Source organism: Haliotis rubra, unplaced genomic scaffold, assembly GCF_003918875.1.
Source record: "Haliotis rubra isolate DU_JTF1 unplaced genomic scaffold, ASM391887v1 Scf140, whole genome shotgun sequence".
NCBI classification, from domain to species: domain Eukaryota; kingdom Metazoa; phylum Mollusca; class Gastropoda; order Lepetellida; family Haliotidae; genus Haliotis; species Haliotis rubra.
The window spans coordinates 697,437-714,126 of record NW_025765337.1 but is presented as its reverse complement, the minus strand read 5'-3'; the positions used below and the strand labels follow the sequence as shown (position 1 = coordinate 714,126).

The following is a 16,690-nucleotide window of genomic DNA, read 5'->3' as shown; positions in this document are numbered from 1 at the left end:
TGTCTGTAGGGTGAGTCTTGATGTACGGGTGAGTTTGGATGTACGGGTGAGTTTGTGTCTGTAGGGTGAGTCTTGATGTACGGGTGAGTTTGGATGGACGGGTGAGCGTAGGACTGAAGGATGAGTCTGATGTAGGGGTGAGTTTGTTACTGTTAGGGTGAGGCTTGATGTAGGGGTGAGTTTGGGACTGTAAGGTGATTCTTGATGTACGGGTGAGTTGGTGACTGTAGGGTGAGTCTTGATGTAGGGATGAGTCTGTGACTAGGGTTGAATCTGGATGTAGGGGTGAGTTTGTGGATGTTTGCGAATCTATTCTCACTACATTTTGATCATTCACCATCTTATAGTCTTTTATTGTGTTCAAGCTAATACATGTTTTTGTTTCTCTCTTCAGATATTTGCATTTATGGGAGGGGATCGCTCCGATTCGGTTTTGGTGAGTTGGAAATTCTTCCCTACTTTTGATATATTTTATTGTGTTTATGCTAGTACATGTCAATAATTGAAAAATTAGGTGATACAAAGGTCAAGTACAGATTAGCAGAATGCAGACGGCCCAATAATGAATGTCAGGAATATTTTCAAACTAAACCTGGTTGAAGGTGACAGTACAGGTACACAGGTACACAGTACACAGGTATCTCGGTGGGATCGTGGTGGTGGTGAGATGCTTCTGGTGGTGAAGGTGAAGGTATCTCGGTCGTGGTGGTGAGATGCTTCTGGTGGTTGAAGGTGACAGTACACAGTACACAGGTATCTCGGTGGGAGCGTCGTGGTGGTGAGATGCTTCTGGTGGTTGAAGGTGACAGTACACAGTACACAGGTATCTCGGTGGGAGCGTCGTGGTGGTGAACTGCTTCTGGTGGTTGAAGGTGACAGTACACAGTACACAGGTATCTCGGTGGGAGTGTTGTGGTGGTGAACTGCTTCTGGTGGTTGAAGGTGACAGTACACAGTACACAGGTATCTCGGTGGGAGTGTTGTAGTGGTGAGCTGCTTCTGGTGGTTGAAGGTGACAGTACACAGTACACAGGTATCTCGGTGGGAGTGTTGTAGTGGTGAACTGCTTCTGGTGGTTGAAGGTGACAGTACACAGTACACAGGTATCTCGGTGGGAGTGTTGTAGTGGTGAGATGCTTCTGGTGTTGAAGGTGACAGTACAGGTACACAGGTACACAGTACACAGGTATCTCGGTGGAAGTTTGTGGTATGCTATGTTCCGGCTCTGCAACCTCCGTATGGGATCTTGATTCCTTTCACATGTGTACTGATCATGTTGATTGTGAAACATGAATGAAGTCAAAGAGTTTGATTATCTGTCAATCTCTTTGATCTCCCAAGTATGTGTGTCTGATCACACAGTTAGGTGTGTGTCAGTCTGTGATCACCCTGTGTGATGTGTGTCAGTCTGTGATCACCCTGTGTGATGTGTGTCATTCTGTGATCACCCTGTGGGATGTGTGTCAGTCGGTGATCACCCTGTGTGATGTGTGTCAGTCTGTGATCACCCTGTGTGATGTGTGTCAGTCTGTGATCACCCAGTTAGGTGTGTCAGTCTGTGATCACTCTGTGTGATGTGTGTCAGTCTGTGATCACCCTGTGTGATGTGTGTCAGTCTGTGATCACCCAGTTAGGTGTGTGTCAGTCTGTGATCACCCTGTGTTATGTGTCAGTCTGTGATCACCCTGCGGTATGTGTGTCAGTTTGTGATCACCCAGTTAGGTGTGTGTCAGTCTGTGATCACCCTGTGTTATGTGTCAGTCTGTGATCACCCTGTGTTATGTGTGTCAGTTTGTGATCACCCTGTGTGATGTGTGTCAGTCTGTGATCACCAAGTTAGGTGTGTGTCAGTCTGTGATCACCCTGTGTGATGTGTGTCAGTTTGTGATCACCCTGTGTGATGTGTGTACCATAAGTCTGTGATCACCCTGTGTGATTCGTGTCAGTCTCTGATCACCCAGTTAGGTGTGTGTCAGTCTGTGATCACCCTGTGTTATGTGTCAGTCTGTGATCACCTTGTGTGATGTGTGTACCATAAGTCTGTGATCTTCCTGTGTGATGTGTGTCAGTCTGTGATTGCCCTGTGTGATGTGTGTCAGTCTGTGATCACCCAGTTAGATGTGTGTCAGTCTGTGATCACCCTGTGGGATGTGTGTCAGTCTGTGATCACCCAGTTAGGTGTGTGTCAGTCTGTGATCACCCTGTGTTATGTGTGTCAGCCTGTGATCACCCTGTGTGATGTGTGTCAGTCTGTGATCACCCAGTTAGGTGTGTGTCAGTATGTGATCACCCTGTGGGATAGGTGTCAGCCTCTGATCACCCTGTGTGATGTGTGTCAGTCTGTGATCACCCAGTTAGGTGTGTGTCAGTATGTGATCACCCTGTGGGATAGGTGTCAGCCTCTGATCACCCTGTGTGATGTGTGTCAGTCTGTGATCACCCTGTGTGACGTGTGTCAGTCTGTGATCACCACGTTAGAGGTTTGTGAGTATGTGATCACCCTGTGTAATGTGTGTCAGTTTGTGATCACCCAGTGTGATGTGTGTCAGTCTCTGATCACCCAGTTAGGTGTGTGTCAGTCTGTAATCGACCTGTGTGATGTGTGTCAGTCTGTGATCACCCTGTGTGATGTGTCAGCCTCTGATCACCCTGTGTAATGTGTGTCAGTCTGTGATCACCCTGTGTAATGTGTGTCAGTCTGTGATCACCCAGTTAGGTGTGTGTCAGTCTGTGATCACCCTGTTAAGTGTTTGTCAGTCTGTGATCACTCTGTGTGATGTATGTCAGTCTGTGATCACCCTGTGTGATGTGTGTCAGTCTGTGATCACCCAGTTAGGTGTTTATCAGTCTGTGAATACCAGTTAGGTGTGTGTCAGCCTGTGATTGCGGTGTGATGTGTGTCAGTCTGTGATCACCCTGTGTGATGTGTGTCAGTTTGTGATCACCCTGTGTGATGTGTGTCAGTCTGTGATCACCCTGTGGAAAGGGAAAAGGAAAAATTGCAGTGGTGTTCCATCGTACATGTTGTGGATGCTCCTCAAACAACTTCTTCATCTCCAGGCAGTTTTATGTTCAAACTTGATGGATCCTGCTTGTCTGTCCAAGGATTATACATGGTCTCCAGAGATTTACAAATTAAAAAACAAATAGTTTTTCATTTATTCTGTCTCTTGACTGAAGTCCTTAATAAGAGTGTTCTGTCTACCTGATCACCACTGGTGGGCGTCTCATGATACCTGGAGTGGAATGTGTCTTACTTCTCTCTTCTCATGACTGGCTAAAGTGTTAAGCGTCTCATGATACCTGGAGTGGAATGTGTCTTACTTCTCTCTTCTCATGACTGGCTTAAGTGTTGGGCGTCTCATGATACCTGGAGTGGAATGTGTCTTACTTCTCTCTTCTCATGACTGGCTTAAGTGTTGCAAAAACTGATTTTAAGCTCTTTCTTGAAACAGCTTCAAATGCATTCACTGTGTAGAGAAATCTATCTTGACACTTTTGTTTGATGATGAGTGTGGCTATTGTTGGCTCTGTTTCCAGGGCTCAACATGAGGTATTGAAACCTACTTCCACTCGGTGCAACGTTAGGTAATAACCAAGTTACACCAGATGAAAACAGGTTGCACCTGCAGGCCATAACATCATGTCAAAATTATTCTGGGTCTGATAAGATCATGCCTCATGAAGTTTTAAAAAATGAAGAGACGTTCAGTCACTCTCTGTTTGTGCATCAGAGTCACTACTCCAAACTAGTCCCTGATTCTGTTTCCCAGCTGAAGTCAGCTTTAAACAACAAGGTATCACCTTGCACTAGGTGCAAGCTTGTATAAATATCAGGTGTCAGGTTGCACCAGTGCAAATTCTAAATGCATAGGGTGGTGGTGTAGCCCAGTGGTTAAAGCATTAGCTCATCACGCCAAAGACCCGGGGTCGATTCTCCACATGGGCACAATGTGTGAAGCCCATTTCTGGTGTCCCCCGCCGTGATATTGCTGCAATATTGCTAAAAGCGGCGTAAAACTAAACTCACTCACTCACTCTAAATGCTTAAATCGCAGCTCTAGATTAGCTTACGTCCATGTTCTACTTTAGCACTGACTGATGGTCCCTCTGTGTTTTAGACAATAGGTGTTAGGTCAAAGTAAGGATGTTCAGATCTGATTGGTTCAAAGAACCGTGAAAAATGCTACAACGGAATGACATCCTTCTGGTGGTGAAATCTGTAAGTAAACACCCCAACTCAAGATGCACATCGTGTGTACCAGTCCATGTATGAATGACATTGCTCAGTGTCTGGTTATAGCCTGTAGTTATACTTGTAGTTTATGGAGTTGAATAACAGCCCTCTTTATCAATTTTCTAAGCTTGTGGTACTTATTAGGGGAAATACAGTACCTTCTGTTCCCCTTGTAAAAGACAATGCAGGGTGGAATACATGTCCTGAGCTACAGATAAAACAGTTAGCTTTGTCAGATTGATAGATGACCAACTGAGAAACACACAATACATGTCTTCCAATATCCAGCAGGAGTCCATTATTTGCCAGCTTCTCATGACTGGGGCGTTCTTGTCTGTTGACTTCTTGGGATGAAGGGGGTTTCCAGGTCTGTAACCAACATAGAAGCTGCCGCATGTTGTCTTGCTCAACAATTCCTGGAAGCCAGTGTGTGTTCATTACAGCCAATTTACAAAAACTAACCTTTCTAAAAGTCTCAAAGTCTGCTTATGAAAAACTTCAAAGCTTCTGGTATATTAGTTAAAAAAGGGTTGATCTGCTTCAAACACCTTGATTACATGACTTGATTCTCAGATCTTCGAATGGTAAATTGAGTTCTTCCTGGATTCTTTCAGATCAATAAATTCAATTCCAAAATAAATAATAATTTGCTATTGTGCCAGCGAGTTGTCCGTAAAGAACTGTTTTGTGAGTAATCCTTTCCAATCCAACTTGTGTAATTCTCTGTCTGCAGACAAACAGTAGGGGTTATGTCTAACACAGGCAGGATCAAGTCTTCAATCAGAAAAAGATTTAATCAAAACATTTTTTTATTGTGGCCAGTAATATCACTGAAAATAAATCAGGTGTACTAAAAATGGGATATTCTTGCCTTTTAATTCAAAGCTGATTTCCTATCTTTGTCAGTAGCAGCAGGTGGTGGACTCATCTATAATGGGTTTTGAATGCATGAGGAATCATGATTTGTTGTTGCTAGCAGTTGTATGTGTTGTGAGCATCCAAGGAACAATCCTTCTACTTCATTCTCAACTTCAGATTATCATTGCCTTCATACGCCGTTATTGTCTCCTGGTGAGCGCTGGTTTCACTTTGAGATGGGCCGTCGTTATGATGCCACTTTTTGTCCACTATGTGATGAGCAATAAAAGCAAAAAAGTTATTTTTGGTTTTTGGAGGAAAGTTTCTTTGAAAGGAAAAATAATTTGCATTCATCTTTCAGTCTTTCTTGTCAGTCTTTCCAGCTCCGACCTAACTTATCTAGGATGACAGAAGTTGTCATTAATGTGACACTGCCTACCTACAGACCTGACACTGCCTACCTACAGACCTGACACTGTCTCCCACAGACCTGACACTGCCTACCTACAGACCTACAGACCGGACACTGTCTCCTACAGACCTGACACTGCCTACCTACAGACCTGACACTGCCTACCTACAGACCTGACACTGTCTCCCACAGACCTGACACTGCCTACCTACAGACCTGACACTCTCCCACAGACCTGACACTGTCTCCTACAGACCTCACACTGTCACCCTACAGACCTGACACTGTCTCCCTACAAACCTCACACTGTCTCCCACAGACCTGACACTGCCTACCTACAAACCTGACACTGTCTCCCACAGACCTGACACTGCCTACCTACAGACCTGACACTGTCTCCCACAGACCTGACACTGCCTACCTCCAGTCCTGACACTGTCTCCTACAGACCTGACACTGTCTCCCTACAGACCTGACACTGTCTCCCTACAGACCTGACACTGTCTCCCTACAGACCTGACACTGCCTACCTACAGACCTGACACTGTCTCCCACAGACCTGACACTGTCTCCCTACAGACCTGACACTGTCTCCCTACAGACCTGACACTGCCTGCCTCCAGACCTGACACTGTCTCCCTACAGACCTGACACTTTCTCCCACAGACCTGGCACTGCCTACCTCCAGACCCGACACTGTCTCCCTACAGACCTGACACTTTCTCCCACAGACCTGACACTGCCTACCTCCAGACCTGACACTGTTTCCTACAGACCTGACACTGTCTCCCTACAGACCTGACACTGCCTACCTCCAGACCTGACACTGTCTCCCTACAGACCTGACACTTTCTCCCACAGACCTGACACTGCCTACCTACAGACCTGACACTGTCTCCCTACAGACCTGACACTTTCTCCCACAGACCTGACACTGCCTACCTACAGACCTGACACTGTCTACCTGCACACATGACACTACCTACCTACAGACCCATCACTGCTTACCTACAGGCCTGACACTGTCTACCTACGGACCTGACCCCATCTCCCTACAGAACTGACACCATCTACCTACAGACCTGACACCGTCTCCCACAGACCTGACACTGCCTACCTCCAGACCTGACACTGCCTACCTACAGACCTGACACTGCCTACCTACAGACCCGACACTGCTTACCTACAGACCCGACACTGCTTACCTACAGGCCTGACACAGTCTACCTACGGAACGGACCCCATCTCCCTACAGAGCTGACACCGTCTCCTACAGACCTGACACTGCCTACCTCCAGACCTGACACTGTCTCCCTACAGACCCAAACTTGCCTACCTCCAAACCTGACACTGTCTACCTGCAGACCTGACACTGTCTCCCTACAGACCCAACACTGCCTACCTCCAGACCTGACACTGTCTCCCTACAGACCTGCCACTGTCTCCTACAGACCTGACACTGTCTCCCTACAGACCTGACTCCATCTCCCTACGGACCTGACACTGTCTCCCTACAGACCAGATACTGTCTACCTGCAGACCTGACTCCGTCTCCCTACAGACCTGAAACTGTCTCCCTACAGACCCAACACTGTCTCCCTACAGACCCGACACTGTCTTCCTGCAGACCCGACACTGTCTTCCTACAGACCTGACACTGTCTTCCTACAGACCTGACACTGTCTTCCTACAGACCTGACACTGTCTTCCTAAAGGCCTGACTCCATCTCCCTACAGACCTGACACTGTCTCCCTACAGACCAGATACTGTCTACCTGCAGACCTGAATCAATCTCTCTACAGACCTGACACTGTCTCCCTACAGACCCAACACTGTCTCCCTACAGACCTGACTCCATCTCCCTACAGACCTGACACTGTCTCTCTACAGACCTGATACTGTCTACCTGCAGACCTGACTCCATCTCCCTACAGACCTGACTCCATCTCCCTACAGACCTGACACTGTCTGCCTACAGACCCAACACTGTCTCCCTACAGACCCGACACTGTCTTCCTACAGACCTGACACTGTCTTCCTACAGACCTGACACTGTCTTCCTACAGACCTGACACTGTCTTCCTAAAGGCCTGACTCCATCTCCCTACAGACCTGACACTGTCTCCCTACAGACCAGATACTGTCTACCTGCAGACCTGAATCAATCTCTCTACAGACCTGACACTGTCTCCCTACAGACCCAACACTGTCTCCCTACAGACCTGACTCCATCTCCCTACAGACCTGACACTGTCTCTCTACAGACCTGATACTGTCTACCTGCAGACCTGACTCCATCTCCCTACAGACCTGACTCCATCTCCCTACAGACCTGACACTGTCTGCCTACAGACCCAACACTGTCTCCCTACAGACCCGACACTGTCTTCCTACAGACCTGACACTGTCTTCCTACAGACCTGACAACTGTATCAAGCTGATACTCCAATACAGTACACTAAATGTACTGGCTTCACTTTGAGGACTGCAGAAATGTCATTGTGTATTGATTGCCCAGCATAGAAGTGCTGAACAGTAGAGAGGAGAAACCAAGGACCATCCTCACACCGCCATTTAGTCTCAAGTAAGATAGATAAGTTCACAAGTCGATATCTATGGAACATTTTTCTTGTTTAGGTTGGAATTGAATTGCTGAGCTACACATGTTCGATTTTTCTGTTTCTTTTCCCTTGAAAGATGGTTACTTCTGCCTCAGAATCTATTTTCCATTTCATTCAATCCAATCAGGTGACTGTGGTTCTCTCATCAGTGAATATTGAGTACAACCTGTAGTCAAAGATGAGTCTACATCGTTGCCTCTAGCGGCCTCTAGATGTTACTGCTTCTCAGAGACATGTAGAGTAGTAACTGTAGTTCACCTGGGCAAGGAACATGTACTCACTCTAGATTCTCCTACTTTTTCAGAGGCCTATAGAGATGTATTGTGATCTAGTTCATCTGAGGAAAATGGGCAGGTACACATCTAGACTCTTCTGCTTCTGGAGAGGCCCATTAGCTCACCTGGACATGGGGCAGGTACACAGATCTAAACGATAAGGATGTGAGAAGTATCAAGCTCCAGGAGGACATGAGAAGGATCTAGCTCATGGAAGACATGAGAAGGATCTAGCTCTAGAAGGACATGAGGACTATCTAGCTCTAGGAGCACATGAGGAGTATCTAGCTACAGGAGGACATGAGTAGTATCTAGCTACCCGAGGACAGGAGAAGGATCTAGCTCTAGGAGGACGCAAGAAGTATCTAGTTCTAGGAGGACATCAGAAGTATCTAGCTCCAGGAAGACATGAGAAGGATCTAGCTCTAGGAGGACGCAAGAAGTATCTAGTTCTAGGAGGACATCAGAAGTATCTAGCTCCAGGAAGACATGAGAAGTATCTAGCTACAGGAGGACATGAGGAGTAACTAGCTCCAGGAGGACATGAGGAGTATCTAGCTCTAGGAGGACATGAGGAGTATCTACCTACTCGAGGACAGGAGGATCTAGCTGCAGGAGGACATGAGGAGTATCTAGCTACAGGACATGAGAAGTATCTAGCTACAGGAAGACATGAGAAGTATCTTGCTACAGGAGGACTTGAATATCTAGCTCCAGGAGGACTTGAGTATCTAGCTCCAGGAGGACATGAGGAGTATACTGCTCAAGGAGGACATGAGGAGTATCTTGCTGTAGGTGGACATGAGGAGTATATAGCTCTCGGGGGCAAGAGGAGTATCTTGCTCCAGGAGGACATGAGGAGTATCTAGCTACAGGGCATTAGAAATATCTTGATATAGGAGGACATGAGAAGTATCTAGCTACAGGAGGACATGAGAAGTATCTAGCTACAGGAGGACATGAGGAGTATCTTGCTCCAGGACACAAAAAGGATCTAGCTACAGGAGGACATGAGAAGTATCTTGCTCCAGGACACAAAAAGGATCTAGCTACAGGAGGACATGAGAAGTATCTAGCTACAGGAGGACATGACAAGTATCTAGCTACAGGAGGACTTGAGGATTATCTTGCTACAGGAGGACTTGAGTATCTAGCTACAGGAGGGCATGAGAAGTATCTAGCTACAGGAGGGCATGAGAAGGATCTAGCTACAGGAGGGCATGAGAAGGATCTAGCTACAGGAGGGCATGAGAAGTATCTAGCTACAGGAGGGCATGAGAAGTATCTAGCTGCAGGAGGACATGAGAAGGATCTAGCTACAGGAGGGCATGAGGAGGATCTAGCTTCAGGAGGGCATGAGGAGGATCTAGATCTAGCTACAGGAGGACATGAGGAGTATCTAGCTACTTGAGGACATGAGTATCTAGCTATTGGAGGACATGAGGAGTGTCTAGCTACAGGAGGAGATGAGGAGGATGTAGCTACAGGACATGAGAAGTATCTAGCTACAGGAGGACGTGGGGAAGATCTAGCTCCAGGAGGACATGGGGAGGATCGAGCTACAGGAGGACGTGGGGAGGATCTAGATCTAGCTACAGGAGGACATGAGGAGTATCTAGCTACTTGAGGACATGAGTATCTAGCTATTGGAGGACATGAGGAGTATCTAGCTACAGGAGGACATGAGGAGTATCTAGCTACAGGAGGACATGAGGAGGATCTAGCTACAGGAGGACATGAGGAGTATCTAGCTACAGGACATGAGAAGGATCTAGCTACAGGAGGACATGAGGAGGATCTAGCTACAGGAGGACATGAGGAGCGTCTAGCTACGGGAAGACATGAGGAGGATCTAGCTACAGGACATGAGAAGTATCTTACTCCAGGAGGACATGAGAAGGATCTAGCTACAGGAGGACATGGGGAGGATCTAGCTACAGGAGGACATGAGGAGTATCTAGCTTTAGTAGGGCATGAGAAGTATCTAGCTCCAGGAAGACATGAGAAGTATCTTGCTCCAGGAGGACATGAGGAGGATCTAACTTCAAGAAGGCATGAGGAGGATCTAGCTACAGGAGGACATGAGGAGGATCTAGCTACAGGAGGAGCATGAGGAGGATCTAGCTCCAGGAAGACATGAGGGGTATCTTGCTCCAGGAGGACATGAGGAGGATCTAGCTCCAGGAGGACATGAGGAGGATCTAGCTCCAGGAGGGCATGAGGAGGATCTAGCTACAGGAGGACATGAGGAGGATCTAGCTTCAGGAGGGCATGAGGAGGATCTAGCTACAGGAGGCATGAGGAGTATCTTGCTCCAGGAGGACATGAGGAGGATCTAGCTACAGGACCGCATGAGGAGGGTCTAACTACAGGAAGGCATGAGGAGGATCTAGCTCCAGGAGGACATGAGGAGGGTCTAACTACAGGAGGACATGAGGAGGATCTAGCTCCAGGAGGACATGAGGAGGATCTAGCTACAGGAGGACATGAGGAGGATCTAGCTACAGGAGCGCATGAGGAGTATCTTGCTCCAGGAGGGCATGAGGAGGATCTAGCTACAGGAGTACAGGAGGGGGTTAGGGCTGCTGTTAGGATCAATAATGTAACATTCCAACATGTTTTTTAGTGAATAAAGATCGATGGTAAATGTCCTTGTTTCTTTTGATGAAAGCAAATTTTCTATTTTTTTTATGTTTTCTGCAGTGGAATAATATGGAAGCAAATGTAATTGAGAACTAATGAACAAAATTTCGAATACATGTACTTACCTTTGGTCTAAACAAGGAACTAAATGTGACAGCTATTACAAGTGAGAAAACTGTGGACGATTTACAATCAACCAAACGTGATTCTCTTAAAGTGATTGTAAGTGAAGAAATGAATGTTGAATGAAACATCTAAATACAGCTAATTTTCTGACCTCTAAACACTTCAACAATGTAATGAACCATCTAAATACAGCTAATTGTCTGACTAATGCCTAAGAACGAATGGGCCGATGTGTTGTTTTCCACTGTCTCAAATACTCTTAAAACTTCACATTTCATGTGCACTCGTACCATCTTCGGGTGTATTTAAGCAACACGACCAGGATGCACTGGGTGGGTTTGATGGACAGTTTTAATGAAAAACCAAAATGTCTTCAGAACATGATATGTTTTATCGCCTACTCAAACAAACTTGTATGTGCTGTGATAAAATAAATAGATCTACCAATTCAGGGATTTACTTGGCATTGAGCCAGAGCGGTCAGAATTGTTCTCATGCACCCAGTGTAGTGTCACCAGTATTCAGATTAATGTTAAATTTTTTGTTAATTCTTCTGCGATGAACAAAATATGGCATGAAGATTTAGGAGAGACAGCAGAGAACTATTCTATTCTAGTTGTTAGTTTTCATTTGTTGAATTCATTTGGAAATATGATCAGACCAAGTTTCTCAATGGCACCACATGGCCAAAATCACTGTCTTTGTTATTTGAACACAACTTATGCATGTCCACGTCTCATGTCTGTTCATTTGCCTTGGGGGGCATGATGGTCAGGGAGACATGGCTGTGACCTTTTCAGCACTGGACACGGAGGACTGACCATTACTCCAGATTTCCTATGTCATTGATTCGGCCAGTCCCTGTCATTAGCAGACTGCCCATAGATCCACAGATGTGCCTCCTCCTCCTGACTCAGTTGTGTATAAACACAGGCCAGTTCAGGACTTCATATTCATTTGCTAATTGGGGCATCATTCAAAGTGCAGCCTTCAAGATGAGGTCAGATTCTTCAGTGGACAGCAACGAGATAACCAAGATTTTATGGTTGATGTTATTCTGTTATCTTATTAAATGAAAGAATAATTGTATTATCAGAGAGGAAATTGTTGAGGCTTGAATGAAATCAGATTTCTACCCTCTGTCTGATGAACACAAGTTCCAAGAATTGCAAGATATTGGTTCTATTTCATGAGTTATTTCATTAAGCATATGATTGCCACAGCAGTCCAATCATTGTGGAGAACTGCAAATTCTGTGAGTTTAAAGAAGACGACAGTGAACTGGGAACATGCTGACACATTTGAGTAGTCAGAATACGTTTAGATTAATCAGCATAGGTGGGGAGTAGTCAGAATACGTTTAGATTAATCAGCATAGGTGGGGAGTAGTCAGAATACGTTTAGATTAATCAGCATAGGTGGGGAGTAGTCAGAATACGTTTAGATTAATCGGCATAGGTGGGGAGTAGTCAGAATACGTTTAGATTAATCAGCATAGGTGGGGAGTAGTCAGAATACGTTTAGATTAATCGGCATAAGTGGGGAGTAGTCAGAATACGTTTAGATTAATCAGCATAGGTGGGGAGTAGTCAGAATACGTTTAGATTAATCAGCATAGGTGGGGTAAATTAATCGGCATAGGTGGGGAGTAGTCAGAATACGTTTATATTAATCGTCATAGGTGGGGAGTAGTCAGAATACGTTTAGATTAATCGGCATAGGTGGGGAGTAGTCAGAATACGTTTAGATTAATCGGCATAGGTTCGGTAGATTAATCAGGATAGGTGGGGAGTAGTCAGAATACGTTTAGATTAATCGGCAAAGGTGGGGAGTAGTCAGAATACGTTTAGATTAATCGGCATAGGTGGGGAGTAGTCAGAATACGTTTAGATTAATTGGCATAGGTGGGGTAGGTTAATCGGCATAGGTGGGGAGTAGTCAGAATACGTTTAGATTAATCAGCATAGGTGGGGAGTAGTCAGAATACGTTTAGATTAATCAGCATAGGTGGGGAGTAGTCAGAATACGTTTAGATTAATCAGCATAGGTGGGGAGTAGTCAGAATATGTTTAGATTAATCGGCATAGGTGGGGAGTAGTCAGAATACGTTTAGATTAATCGGCATAGGTGGGGAGTAGTCAGAATACGTTTAGATTAATCGACATAGGTGGGGAGTAGTCAGAATACGTTTAGATTGATCAGCATAGGTGGGGAGTAGTCAGAATACGTTTAGATTAATCAGCATAGGTGGGGAGTAGTCAGAATACATTTAGATTAATCGGCATAGGTGGGGAGTAGTCAGAATATGCTTTGTGTAGTCAAAATTTGTTTCGGTCAGTCATAATGTTTACACAAATCAGAATATGTTTAAATTTATCAGGATATATTAAGATTTGTCAGAATATATTTAAAGTGGACTTCACATACTGTACCCAAGTGAAGTCTCTTGCTTAATGAGCCAGCCCACCCAGCGCATCTTCTGCCTCCTGGTGACTCCGCTAAGTGAATCATGGTGCCCGACAGGTCAAGTGTCACGGTCTTGTCAGTTGTCATCGGCAGGCAGCAGCAATTACTGAAATTTGATTTCCTTAATTTATCAAATTTTGTTCTGTGTATTTCTGGGAAGTGTCCCTGTGTGTTATTTATTTGATTTATTGCTAAGTGGGCATGTTCTGCCGAGGCCCATGGGCCTTCCTGTGAGGCTTGTATGAGTAGCATTTACAACCCGATGTTTACAGCCGGGTAGTGGACTGAAAGGACACGGTTAAATGTTCCCACCTAGTTGGTTTATCCGTAGGACTGCTGGAGTGACGGACATCAGCTGTGAGGTTTCTACACTGGGAAATTCTGTTCTTGTTGACAATTTAACACATCATCAGTTGTTTCCTGGTGTAGTTGTGGATTCATGGTCAAACATACAACGTATAATACTGATATTTTCCTCAAATCCACTTTTACTCTAGTCATTGTGTTGATATTCCAAGGGTGACAGAGTAGTCAGAGTATGCAGCCCCGCTTAAAGGCCACATGCAACCAAAAATTCAAACATAATTAAAACACAATTATCACTTATTCATGACATATAATATACATTGCTGGTTATGAAAAAACATATAAACAAAATTATAAGCGTACAATCCCAAATCAAAAGTGCAATATTTTGTAATTGGGTTTACTTCCCTCGAAACGAAGCACCCGGGATAGCGAACCCAGTCAGAGCAGGTGGGTGTGCTCTCAAGTGTAACGGCTGGTGCATTTGCCGATGCCCTCACGGCTCATTGTGTGTGTGTATATAGAATTGTTGGGTTTTGTAAATACATGCTCATTTTTTGTGTATAACATTTTCCAATCAACAGACATCATAACATGTCATGTGTACAAGTATCACACCTGCTTGTCTGTGTAATTACATAATTACCTAACTCGGGCCATAAATCAATGCGTTTTGTTTATGGTGTATAGCCTGATAGGTGTTAAGTTCAAATTGCCTGTGGTCAGTGATCGAAGTTGTGTATTGAATATTGTCATTAGCAGACAGGCAGGCAGACACATAGGTGTCAATAAAACAGACATTAAGTTTTGTCTGTGACAACGACATATCTATATCACAGTTAGAAATTCTGTCAACGCTAAATAATGACATTGCTTTTGAGTATCGAACTGAGAAAGTGACACGGTAAGAAGAACGTGTGGTGAAATGGACAAATGAAATTATTAGAGCTGTGACGATATATCGTAATATCGATAACCGTTGTACTTTTTCGGACAGTAAATATATCGATCCTTTTTCCGTATCGTGATATGTATCGTTGACCTTAAAATTGTGAATTTTCACCAGAAATTGATGGTTATGTCAAAATTTACACTGTTTCTTGTTACCAAAATACACTTTTTTAAAGGACAAATAAACTTTGGTATTTTTTTACTCTTTTAACTATTACATATGAAAGATTTGTGGTTAGTCTTATGCGGAACACCAAATTCATTCTTAAAAAACTTGTGGTTAATTAATACCGAGCGATTAAAAGTTGCCAAAAAGTCGCCTGCTTCACTCTCGCCCGCCAACGATACCACAGACAGGTTAAGGAACTCTGCCGCCAGAGCATTGCAGTGACGTCATATGAGGAAGGATTTTCAGTTAGTTGTATATAAAGTGTGTAACAAGCTCGTCATTATGATGATTTCTCGACATCAACGAAAACATGCCGAATCGTTGCGTTGTCGTCAATTGCTCCTAGGGGTCGGGCGATGGTGTCGCCATGCACAAATTTACACAGGACCCGCAGTTCATGCTAAGTGGGTTGTGTTTGTGAGTGCGAAACAAGCGTTGTGGAAGCCTGAAACGATACCTTACTTGTGTTCAGATCGCTTCACGGAAGTTAAAGAATCAAAACTACTTACTAGTCGTAGTAAAATATGTATATGATTGATGACTATAAAGATTTTCCATGACACAACTTGTAACATAACGATTTCTTCCTCGGAAGCATGTTGTGGTCGAAGTAACAATAATACTGTAAGTAGTATTATATTGACACCCACCTCGCTTCCACGAGAGAAATTGTTATGTTATGAGCTATGTCATGCAAAATCCTATTGGCCATCAATCAAATACATATTTTACTACCAGTAGAAAGTAGTTTTCATTTTGTAACCTAAATAGCATTTATGCTCAGACTGGCGGATGTTCGCGACAGGGCGCCACCATTTTTGAAAATCGTAAAGTCACGGGCTAAAGTCTGTTAGAATTAACGAGATTATGGTTTGTTTTCATCAAGTTAGAAAATCAATACTACTTTCTACTCGTAGTTAAATATGTATTTGAATCATGACCAAAAGGATTTTGCATGGCACAACTTAAAACATAACGATTTCTTCCACAGAAGCGAGGTGGGGGTCGAAGTGACAATACTGGGCGATAAATTTCTTGCTACATTCACGTGGTTAACGTCCACTCACCAGTATGTAGATACTAGTCAATGTATGTCTTTATATTTGGTCTTATAATCCTAATTAGTTTATTATCATACTTGAATGCATTTTGAAACCAAATAAAAAGCAGACGATCTGCTAATACTTATAGTGAATTTATAACAGGACTGTAATATCTGGACATTTTATAGTTTGCCAATGTGAATCATAATTCGCACACACGCCCTAGTATGTCTCATTACACTTCATGGCGAAAACAATGATTCTGTTGAATGCTACCACAAATGAATACAAACAAAATGCAAATATTAAAATTAAAACCGATTAAAGTTATAGGAACAATGTCAGGCTATTACTTTGTTCGAGGATTGTATCCATCAATATCCACAAAAAAACGAGTGATATGCCATTCATCTGCAGCTGTTTCCAAGTGATGTGTCTTTTAACAGTCTAATATACGAAAAAGTGATATATCGTTTCAGGTGTTTCACATTGGTGTATTAAGTCTCATTGGTCACCCAAGATAGCACACCTGGCAACTAATTGCATAATGTCTGGCATTCTTTTAAAAAAAGTAATTTAGTT

General features: G+C 44.1%; 1 protein-coding gene across 3 annotated transcripts in view; it reads left to right on the top strand.

Annotated features, from left to right (window-relative positions):
* LOC124268837 overlaps positions 1 to 16,690 on the top strand; it is a 67,716-nt gene that overhangs the window by 32,000 nt on the left and 19,026 nt on the right. For 2 of the 3 annotated variants that reach the window (XM_046703855.1, XM_046703854.1), the window contains exon 3: positions 395 to 436. The exons of the other annotated variant lie outside the window; for it this stretch is intronic. In XM_046703855.1, coding sequence (XP_046559811.1) covers positions 395 to 436 — 42 coding nt within the window. The remainder of the gene's footprint in view (positions 1 to 394; positions 437 to 16,690) is intronic. 3 annotated transcript variants of the gene reach the window in all.